Source organism: Alligator mississippiensis, chromosome 14, assembly GCF_030867095.1.
Source record: "Alligator mississippiensis isolate rAllMis1 chromosome 14, rAllMis1, whole genome shotgun sequence".
NCBI lineage: Eukaryota > Metazoa > Chordata > Crocodylia > Alligatoridae > Alligator > Alligator mississippiensis.
This window is the reverse complement of record NC_081837.1, coordinates 4,854,237-4,865,938: the sequence shown is the minus strand read 5'-3', so window position 1 is coordinate 4,865,938 and position 11,702 is coordinate 4,854,237. Positions and strand designations below refer to the sequence as shown.

General features: G+C 40.7%; 1 protein-coding gene across 5 annotated transcripts in view; it reads right to left on the bottom strand.

Moving 5' to 3' along the window:
- Positions 1-11,702, bottom strand: part of USP32 (ubiquitin specific peptidase 32) — a 133,313-nt gene that overhangs the window by 2,546 nt on the left and 119,065 nt on the right. For all 5 annotated transcript variants that reach the window (XM_014608054.3, XM_014608056.3, XM_019493429.2 and 2 more), the window contains exons 28-33: positions 9,682-9,768; positions 8,117-8,237; positions 3,970-4,161; positions 3,076-3,370; positions 2,082-2,515; positions 510-602 (exon numbers count right to left, since the gene is read on the bottom strand). In XM_014608054.3, coding sequence (XP_014463540.1) covers positions 510-602; positions 2,082-2,515; positions 3,076-3,370; positions 3,970-4,161; positions 8,117-8,237; positions 9,682-9,768 — 1,222 coding nt within the window. The remainder of the gene's footprint in view (positions 1-509; positions 603-2,081; positions 2,516-3,075; positions 3,371-3,969; positions 4,162-8,116; positions 8,238-9,681; positions 9,769-11,702) is intronic.

Below are 11,702 nucleotides of genomic sequence, written 5' to 3'. Positions count from 1 at the left end.
GCTGCCAGTGCTGAATTTAAACACGCGCGTTCCCCGCAAAAACAAACCATTTTAAAAGCGGAGGGCTAAAGCCAGACCGGTTAAATTTTCTCACATCTCCCTTCTCTAATTCCACAGGCTCAACTATTTACTTGAAAAATGAGAGGATTCCTATAAATGAGAAATGCGATTACTAAGGGAAAGTTTTAAAAAAAATAATCCTGAATTATCCAGTAGCTGCAATGGAAAGTGTCTAACGCAAGTGCAGAATACTTCTAAACTTATCTTTTTGGGCAACTTTTCCATTTTGGCTTTAAATAATCAAGTCACTTTTCTTACCTGTGTTTGCACCCAACGTGCCAATTTTAATTTTAAGAAGGTCTCAAGAGGTTTCAACTCATCCTTTTAAAGTTCATGTTAGGTGTTTGTATTTCCAGAGAACAGGTCTTACAACATTTACATTTCTTCTCAAGAGTTTATTTAAACACCCTCCTGAACTCATAATTTCTTTACAAGAATTAAATACATACCTTGCAGCTACTGTCGTTATAGCAGTACCACTTGTTGTTTGGGTTTTTGGCATAAGTAACATAATGACCCCCTCCCATAATTCCTGAATGGCACTAAAAAAGGAAAAAAGAGACAACATGAACCAGCATTTGTAGGAGAACGCAATGAGATCTGTGTTCAGTAAATGCGTGGCAATGGACCTCATCATAACACCATGTAAGACAGAAGAGAGAAAGGAATCAACAAATCCTAAAATGTTCAGCTGCTGAATGGGCCGATTGTTCAGGCTCTCAGATCAAACCCTTTCCTGCCAAAGTGACAGTGCAGCCTACAGGGGTATAAGAGTTGCAGTTCAAAAATCGGGACACGATTACTCAGAGAGATGAAAAGGTAGTAAGGACCACAGAACCTCCACGTTTTGTGGATGCTGGCGATTCCAGTTCAATGTGGACAACCTAGGCTTAAATTTCTCTCTTGTGCCCTCATCCCCTTTTCTCCTACACACATTACTATTTGCCCATCCCTCCTAACCCTGAAGACATGCAGTTCCCTCTTCCCCATGTCCATGCTATTAACAAATATTACCAATCTGGTCTCGTACAAGATTTAGTAAATTGGTTTGGTAATTGTTTTTGTCAGCATGGCTAGGAGAAACCTGTTTACAAGGTGATCATCTAATCCCTTGATTGCTGCAACCACTGGTGCCCATGTCTCCTCTTCCAGATGTCTAAAACAATATTACAAAGATTATTTTCTCTGCCTATTCCTTTGACTGATCAGCTGCCTCTTTGAGCCCTTCCCCACTACCTTCCTTTTGCCTACCACTTCTTATCTCTGTCTTTAAAGCCTGCAAAGTTCTGGAACCACTGACGTCAAAGGTAAATTTTCCAACAACTTAAATAGGGCTAGGATTTCATCTATTCCCCCATACCAACATTGACATCCTTTCTGAGGATACCTTGGGTCACATGAAGAAGAATGTCTTGCACTCAAAAGCTTATCCAACTCTTTTCCAATGGCACAGTCTGTCCAATAAAAAGGTAACTCTAAGAAATCTGGCTGGGGTCATCTGACCCCAGTGCTGTTTCCTGCCTAGGCAGGGGGTCGGACTCGATAATTTGTCGAGGTCCCTTCTGACCCGAACATCTATAAATCTATTAATCTATAAATCCTTGCTCCTTGCATAATCTCTGGACCATCATGGCTACAACATTACTCTTGCACTCTGTTTCTCTCAGACATATCATCTGCCTTCAAGGATGTCCTGAAGACTTAGAACAGTTGTTCTCAATGTTTTAAGACTCATGGTACCCCCCTTGCTAGAGCAAAAATGTCAGGTCTTAGCGGTCACTCATTTCTTGACTATGGAGAAACAGAGTAATTCTGCTACTAAAAAGAACTCGAGAAGATCACGAGTCAGAATATTTTTGATGCTATGGATACTTGTTAGAAACCTTGGGTTTCTCTCATGAATCATGGGCTGGTGTTTGCACACTTAACAGTGCTAATACTGCGCGGCACCCCACGTCACCCTTAAAAGGACCTTGCACTGCCATTTAGATGCACTTTACATGCATAAAACATCAACTTACCGAAATTGCATATAGATTGTAAATAGGGTTGACACCAACTTCTTCTCTTTGGTCATCTGTAATATCCTCCTCGCTGTGGTTATCCATCTGACCATTGATACTGCCATTGCTATACGCGTTCTGCTCACAAAAGTATCCATTGGCTACAGTCACCTCATTGTCCTGAGCAGCGAAGAGCTCATTCTGGCTACCACCCAAAATATGCCCTCTGCTAAAGGCATCTCCTTGGTCAGAAGTGAATTTCTGCTCGGGGTCAGTACCATTGTCTTTACTTGCATCCAAGTTTTCTTTGCTACTTGACAGTTTGTTTTTGCCTAGCTGTGGTAGCCGAAGCCGCCCTTTACCTCTTCCTAAAGTCCTTGGGCTACTATTTGGGCTACTGGTTTTACTTGAAGGACAGCTGGTTCCACTTCGCCTTCCTGGTGATGGAGATGCTGGAACATAAAGAAGATAAAGTCCTGTAAGATGAAAGCCTTAATTTCTGGATGGAAGAATTTTTCCAGTAATTAGAGATATTAAACACACATTCCGGCCTCATTTCAGCCAACACAATGTATGAAAAGGACTACAATTTGAAACTGTTAATTTTGCCTGGGTTAGATGTCAGGTTTGCTGTAGAAGAACCAGTCATTTACTCTTTCCCAACATCCACAATAGCACAAACAACAATTGTACAAACCTTGAGTCACAAAGTTAGAAATGCCTATATGTATATATAAAATAACCAAGTAACTCAGCTTCTTATTAATATATACTAGGTTTGCTAGGGAAAGCAGTGCTGGAGATCAACATTTCCAAATCAACTTAGAGCTTAAGTCAATAAAATACTAATAAAAATAAGATTTTGCTAAGGGCATGCACTTTTCAGCTGGCACGTAACTCCACTAGTTCAAGGTAAAGTGATTTTGAAGGAGAAACTATCATACTTTGCACTAAAGTATAACTGCTGACTTCCACCTCAGGAAGGCTCTGGTCTCCTTTACTTATTGCCTACCTTTGATATTATTCAGGATGCTAGTAGTGTTGAGCGAGGAAGGACTTCTGTTCAGCACATCCCCTTCGCCTGCTGGGCAAGTGTTTTGAAGATCTGCTTTTCTAGACTCCCCTTGCAGCATCCGTGGCTCAGAGAGATCATCGACCTGGGGCGTTAGCTGCTTCCGCTGACAAAGACTTGGATCCTTTTGCACCAGAAAGGCACTCGGGTCAAAATTCTCTCGAGGAAATTTAACAATTTTCTGAGATTTTATCCAGCGACCATTTACAAATTGAAATCTTTTCAGGTGAATTATCTAGTATGAAACACATTACAGAGAATGACCAATCAGTAATTTAACTAGTTATTTATTTATTTTGATGTGCATGTGCTTTATGATGGCCTGAATCAACTTCCAAGCATGTATCATGTGCTGTGGGCAGCTTCTATCCACTGCTTCAATGGGGAAGTGATGGAGAGAATTGCATCCAATTGCTCATCAACTTGGGTTTTTTTTGAAAATTTGCTCAACTCAAAGGCAGCAAAGGCAGATGTTGTGCAATTGCAGAAAAGATAAAGGCTAGGCTGTCACTAAAACTACTTAAACGAGGAGCTTATGCTGCAGTGCAGGCATGCGAGCCAATGCAATGTAACGTAAATATTAATCATCTGCTGCAGCACATCAGCTCATTTAAGCAGACATATGGTAAATATTGTTTTGTGTACAGTATAGAAAACTGATAACATGTGTGACAAGCCAGGTTAGAATGGGTCAGGAGCCATGGAGAGAGAACAGAAGAGAACAGAGGGAGAGCTAAACCTTCTTTGTCCTAGGAAACCAGTCATTCAAAACATTGCGAGGAACAACTTCGTTTCTGTAACCGAAAAGAAAAAGAAAATTATAGCAAGTTATACCAGGATAGGGGGAAGCCTCCAAAGATCCAGCTTTTTGGTGGCTAGACAATGAGTCTTGCACTTGGAGCAGTAATACATCTCATCTTCACCCAGTTCCTCCTCACTGGTAAAAGCTCTCAGACAGCTATCCAGATTGATGGGCTCTGCTTGAGCTCGCCGGCTTTGTTCAACACTTTCATGCTCTTCTACAATCTGAAGAGGCGAGATCAATACTGCATCTTGACAACTTTTCTAATATCTCAGAAATATGCTGTGCATTTCAAAAGTCATCCCTGGGGTTTTTAAGAACCTTGCAAATTTACTAGGAAGTAACAGATCTAACTTGTTTGCAAAGAACTTCAGGTGCAATTCTGCATGATTAATGACACCGCGGACACGTGACTTTTTAGGAAACTCAGAATGGTAAATCTTTTTGTGTTTTAGGTACCAATATAGATAGAAATATTGACAGCAAGTTTTTCTACTTGGGGACATTAAGGAAATCAGACAGAAGAAGCTAAAACATTTCAAAAGACTTCTATAAACAGCTTGGAGCTCTGCTTTCTGTTCCAGATACTTTACTTTACCTATATTTCTTTAAACAAGAATTTTTCAGAGCCTGGATCTTTTTGACCAGTGTCAAATTCTGGATATTCAGGTCAAAAGGTCATGGAGTCTTGGTATCAGGGATGTTAGTAAGAACCAGGATAAATTTAGGAGATACTTTAAAAAAAATTATACTACAGGCTAATAGCTTTTGCATCTTTTCTCTTAACAGGTCATTAATTTTCCCTCTCACATTAATACACTGTACATATAACAGTAAGTATCCTTATTTAGATGCAGTTTTTGAAGTGTTCCCTTTAGAATTTACTCCTACTGAAAACTAAGTTTATTAGTTACCTTCTAACTACTGCTCTGATTGGTACCCAGACTTTTTCTTTTGAGCTAGGTTTTCAATCCTGTTCAAAGTATTCGATGATTACTTCCTATACCGAGTTAACTCATGTTCCCCCCTTTAAATCGGCATATGGTCTCCTATTAACCTCCACATCCTTAATCTCATACCATGTAATGAGAAACTAGGAGTTATGTCCACTGGGGCATGATCTGACCATTACGCTAATGTCTTCCAATACATCAACTACTCCCCATAATTGTGGCTGAAGGCAGTAGCCAGGCTACTTTCATGTGTCGAAGCAGGAATAAACTATTCGCGGCAAAGGTGGTTAACTACATCTTTTTGTCCTATTTGATTTATATATATATAATTTTTTGAGGTTCAGGATTGAATTTCCCTCTTATCAAGTGTGACAGCACTAGACAATTTCTCAGTGGCCTTCTGAGTGTGCTGGTAAATATTTACAGGCATCTGCTCACGTGAAAATCCACATTTTTGTGGACAGGTAATTTAAAGAAACACAACTGACTGCTTACATATGAGCCCCTGAATCAAAGGCGGGCAATTATTTTGGGCAGAGAGCTGCTTACTGAGTTTCGGCAAGCCATCGAGGGCCACATGAAAGACAGCCCAGGGCAGATAAACGTTAATTTTCTAAATTTTTTACGGGCCCCACAGGCCAGATAGAATGGCCTGGCAGGCTGCATCTGGCCCCCAGGCCACATCTTGCCCACGCCTACCCTAAATGGACAGGAAGTGGGTATGTCTACTGCACAATATTTGTACAAAGATAGCCATGCTGTTCTGCCAAATTGGGCTTCAAATCTAGTTGCTTTTACTAAAAAACAGCGTTTAGTAAAATATATATATATTTTTTAAATATATTTTCAAAATTACATAGGAATTCAAACTTCAGGAACTTGGGAGCTTCTAAACGAAGCTACCGAAATTGCTTGCTCTCTAATACGGAGCATTCTAGTACGTCCAGGAAGTTCTCATCCAGCTAACAGACAGCAATGCTTAATGTGATCAGAAGTCCATTTGGACAAACTCTTAGATGGTGCAAGCCATCTTCTTGGCAACAAATAAGCTTAGAGAGATGCAGTGATTTTGTTCTATTCAGATAAAAAAAAAAGATAGGGCTTCGAGGACATCTTCAACATGCAGGCTGGCTTTTGCTTGGGTCAAATCAGGATAGTGAAAGAAAGCAGTAAACACATCATCGGGTTCAGATGAAACCCTAAAACTGTTTTAGGAAGGTAACCAGCTGTCTCTTGTCCTCATGGAACGCAGTGTAGGGTGTGTCCATCATGAAAGCTTGCAACACTTCTGGCTCAGGTGTCTACTACTACTTCTTCCCACTTAGCAGCATTAAGAAAAATTGAAAGAACTACTGTACTGAGAGATTCTCTAAATTAAGTCCAAGTAAGTCCCCTGAAGATAAAACAACTGCAAACCAACTGAGACCTAGGACAGGGATTAGTGACATCAATCACCATTCTGAACTTGAACCAATGGATGGAAGTGTGAAATTTTCTCCAGTACAGAATGGAGCTCCACCCTTGCGTCCGAGGTAAGGAGACATTATCTCTATACGAACTGTGTGGAACATTTGTGTAGTGCTAGCCTCACTTTCCAGATGACAGGAATAGAGCCATTGCAGTAAATTTAATTGTTGTGATCTGATTCAATGTCAAAGTTATAGATTTTTTTATCTCAAATGTGAGACAATAAGCCAAGGAGAAACTGCCCACAGCCTTGGCAGTCTTTAAACTGAAAATAGGGAGGGAAACAAAACTCGCTGGTGATGCTGTAGACGTTCCAGGGTGGCTATAAAAGATCTGGGGAAAAGGGATTTGCTCAGTTATTTTCTCTTTTCCTGCTAAAGGAGTGAGAGCAGGAAACAGCCCCAAGGCTTCTCTTTTGTTCCCCTTATTGCTCTGCCTAGAAGATGGAGAGATCTATAACTTTCAGGTTCAATTCTAATTGCCAAACCAAGTGGCAAAAACTTGTCTACCACCATTACAGCAGATGTCATTCTAATTCCTCAGTGCCTTCTGCCACCTGGAATCACTATCCTCACTGCACCGAGGCCATAGTCCTCCTTTGGGTACCTGATTTGCACTGTGGCTATAACTATTTGGCTTACGTGTCTTAGATACTGACCCTGAGGAATCAGGGAGACTTGGGGCAGTGCTTTACTTTGCTAACAGAAGCCATATTTTGATCTCTACTTTTATCCAGAAGTGGAAGTGCCCAATCTGAAGCGATGCTTCCCATTAGAAGCAGCTCTATAAAGAGAGACCAACACTTACCCCATTCTGTTGTATCTATAACTCAGACCTTGGAGGTCAGGAACAGCAAAGGAAAGGGTAAGGTATGTGCACAGCGCCCTGTGGGCACTATTATGAAACAAAGCACAATCCTAACTGCAGGCCAAAATATTCCATGATTGGGAATGTGCACAGCCTGCTCATAGAAAGGCTGCTTTTAAAATCTTACAGACAAAACACTTTAATGGATCTAAGATTAGAACTATAAATTGTCACCCAAGTGCTGTAAATAATTTTTATAGCTAGGTGCAGACAAATAGTAATTTGCACATCCATCTCATTATTTTTGCTTTAAAGGGTGCAACTTAATCATAATACCAAAATCACTTCATGTGTGTGATGGGAATGATCCTGCCTTGGGCAGGGAGATGGACTAGATGACTTCTTGGGGTCCTTTCCAGCCCTACTTTTCTCTTCACTCAGATAACTAATCCTAATTAAACCAACAAATGTACTCACGCACATAAAAGCTTTACCTCACAAATGGAAGATTGGGGCCTTTATCTTTTAGAAAATGTCTGCACTACATTTGTGAGGTCTGGGTCAAAAAAAAATCACTGTATAATGCTATGCTGGCAATTCATGCCTCTGTGATTATCAAAGCCTGGACATTCATTTCCTCACCCAATAAATGCTATGTCCTGAATATATCAGTGTCACCAAAAGTGCTCTTTAAAGATAACCTTTTTGTTTTAGCTTTTCTTATTATTGATTTTTTTTTTAAATTTCAGTAGAGAATAAACAGCAGCAGCATTAAGTGCCTAAATAACGGAGGAGAAGGATTTTCTCATTTTTTTCCCCTGCCGAGATGGACTAAATAGTGGGCAGGGGAACAGAAAAGCAGCATTAAAATGGATTGCATTTCAGAGCTTGTAGGAGCCAAGTAAAAATTGCAGACTTGTGATGTATTGCTTGGTTTATTCTGTAATTTTACCCGTTCCTGTGATGTCTGGTAGCGGAGATGGAGAGCTGTAGGATCCCAGTCTACAGCTATGTAAGCATTTCCAACACAAGCTCTATCTTCTGTACACTCAATTTTACAGCCTCGACAAAATCTAAATGAAAAGATCTGAGTCAGTAGTGACAAATGAATTGTCTAATAACATACATTCCTGTTAATCAGAACAATACTTTATTCTCTAATTCTATTCTTGCTTTTATAGACTGCCAGTCAAAGTTTTTGAGGCTCTCTCTATCAGCAGAAAGGGTGCTATTTTTCAGTGGGACAACTGGATGCGTGCTCACTACCCAGCTGTAACATCTTGACATTAACAAGATAATCTAGTTCCTATTGTACTTCGCTGAGCTCAACGCTGTATCCCAACTGTGACTGACCTTGCTTAACATGGTGAAACTTCAGTGCCTTGGCTCCACTAGGATTTTACAGTGTAATAACTCATGATTATTACATGTCCCACTGCAACAGGGACCCTTTTTTGCAGCAAAGACATGGACTGAACCCCTTCCAACAGCACAATGTGACAAGCATGTCTCGGGTGGCTCTCTCTTCCATTCTCTCTGCTTCCCCTTCACTCCACAAGATTAAGTTTTATAAGGACTTCTGCATTTATTCTGTGCTGCGTTATATTATTAGTGTGAAACTCTTGCTGTGCTTTGAGAATGTTCCTTAGGTTAGATGACAATATTATGTGTTATAAAAGGAAGGGGGGTTCTCATTTTCTTTTAGTCTCTTCTTTTTAGTGCAGATGAGTTAAGTCTGGAGGCCTCATGAGAGGTTTACATCAAAAGGCAGACTCTCAAGCCAATCTCAAGACAGTCTAGTGCAAAGTCACTGATTATCCTCTAGTTCAAAAGACTTGAAAGACTCATCTGCATTAGACAGAGCCATGCACTAACTTTGCCTCACTGTCTTCTGCAATAAGAGATGTATGTGTACCACTGTTGTTTTTTTTTAAATGCTTTTGTGCCCAAAGATTACAAGCAGAGACCTAGCCCAGCTTCAAGTGCAAAGTCATACTGGTAATGTGAACAGGCCCCAGCTCCTGTATGCCCTCTCAAGGTAGTCTGCCTACTGTCATTGCCAGTTCCTACCCATACACAGAGTCAAGAACAAGCAGCTGGTGAGAGACTATTTACAATGGGTAGACAGAACTGGAATGAAAAGAAATTAGCACAGAGAGGAAGCAGCCTGGTAGCAACAGGACATCTTAGTCACGGGAAAACAAGCACTGAGTTTGGAAAGGGCTTCTTTTAAAGACGAGAAGAGAGGGGTTAAACTCTGTCACTGAGATAACCCTTACCAGCCCTCGGGATGGGTAAGAAATATTGGAAACCTAAACCCACATCTCCTGATTTGATGCATGCATGTCAGCTCTAAGTCACAAAAAAACCCATTCTGAAAGCCTGCCCCATGGGTGATTTGGTCAAACAAATTCCAGATTAGAGGTAATGTCAGACAAGAAAGTCAAAAATCCATTATCATAAATTCAATTACTACTGAAGTTACCCCCCAGCTCAACTCCTGGAAAGGCAAGTTACCTGTACCATGGACACCAAGCACAAGAATTTCCATCCTTCTGCACGACCCTTAGTGTAAACGGATACTGATACCCCATGCTGTCATCACTGAAACAGAACAGAAAACAGCAAAAAACATGAACATTGATCTAGTCCACTGCGTTTCTCTGCATGCACCTTTGGACAGTACCTCACTCTCCCTGCTTTTTTCCCCGCTTTGAGGGGAAAGCGAGATGCATTCAATACGGCAAGTAAGCTTGATGGTGCATGAGATCACTGCTTAACAGAGCCCATTCCAGCCCATGAAGAGTTGCTTAACAAAACAAGATATTACCTCCTTGTGTCATCTACATTCTGAATACACACACACAGTAGCACTTGCGACGCTCCCACTGAGCAGATGTTGACGCATTAAGCTGCAACATTTTTAGAGCATCCGAGGAGCAGCAGGCATAATTACAATACAAATCAATCATACTATCAGAACACAATCATTCTATCATAAGGTAAAATGAAGCTATTGGACCATTTCTGTGACAAGGATGGTAATAAAACTACAGGAGGTGGCAATTCATAAATACTTTGAGGTGAGAAATCTCACATACGTCTGTAACAGCAGAATGCTCTCAGCACAAGCTAGGTAGTTACACAATGGCCCAGATTACCAGGGATTCAAAACAATAGACTGGCTGGAAAATGCTTACTCATCTCATGAAATGCTTTACACAGAAAAAAAATGAAACACTTAATTCCCTTTATTAAAAGATAAAGGAGATTTGATTAGCACCAGTAGCAGACTTAAATAGGGACACAGCATGATATCCGAGAGGACCAGTCTACATATGAAAGCTGCAAACATCCTATTCACTACATTTATTATTTATTAAAAAAAAAACAACTCTTTGTTGGACAAATTTAATTCCATTTAAAGCAGGCTTGTATCAATTGAGATTGTAAGCTAAAGTGATAGAAGCCAGGTTTAATTTGTGCCCACAAAAGATCTGTGCACAATTTGTCAACTGTGCTTTTGTGAACACAAATTCACAAATGGGCACAACTGTGAAGAGTGCAGACAGTGAGAGGAAAACCATTTAGAAGACTTAGACTCTTTACCAACACTTAGCTTAAGTCATATGAAGTCCTGACAACTTCCTGGAAGCCAACTCAGTTAGGAAAGCTATGCTGATAACCAAACGTATTACCCTGTGGGCACATCTACACGTGAAATTAATTCAAAGCAATAAACTCCTGCGTGCCATTTGAACGTGTGCCTGGGACTGCAGCATGACGAGCAGGGTTGAGTGGGCCCCAACTGACAAAGGGCCTGGGGGGTCAGCCTGCCTGCCTGGGACTGCTCCGACCGAGTTCAACGCGCTGCGGAGGTGCTGGCTGGGGCACGAGGGTGCTCTAGTATGGGGCTATCCAGCAGGCAGCCCCTGCACTCAAGCACCCTTGCTCCTCCAGGTAACCGCATCAGCATCTACATGCATGTTGCTGCAGAGTAAAAAAACTCCGCAGCAGATAGTATGTGTTTACAAGTACTACCCTGCTGTGGAGTTTATTAGTTTCCTGGAGCCTAATAAGGCCACACATGTAGACACCAGCCAAGACATTTACTGCGGAGCTAATTAGGCGACTGCAAGAAACATCTCGTGTAGATGCACCGTGTGGTACTATTCAAATCTAGTTCAGAGATAAAGTTCTCTCATCTTATAGTCCATTATCTCTAATAAATGCACTTAATTTTGTGTAAATCTTTTTAATCAAAGCTTCCTCTAACATAGAAACAAAGCATACAAAAAAAGATAGGGCACAAAAAGTGGCTTAACACTATGCTTGTATTACAATTAAACTTGCACTTTAGTATTATCCTTGATCACAAAATTATCACGGTATCGATGATCTTTCAAGGTCCCCTCCAGCCCTTCAACAGACAAACGAGTGTATTTTCTTATTTTCTCATGTATCAGGCTGTAGAATGAATTATTAATTGCTGATTCAAGAGAGCAGTATATTAAGCATAGCTTCACCAGGAAGCAAAA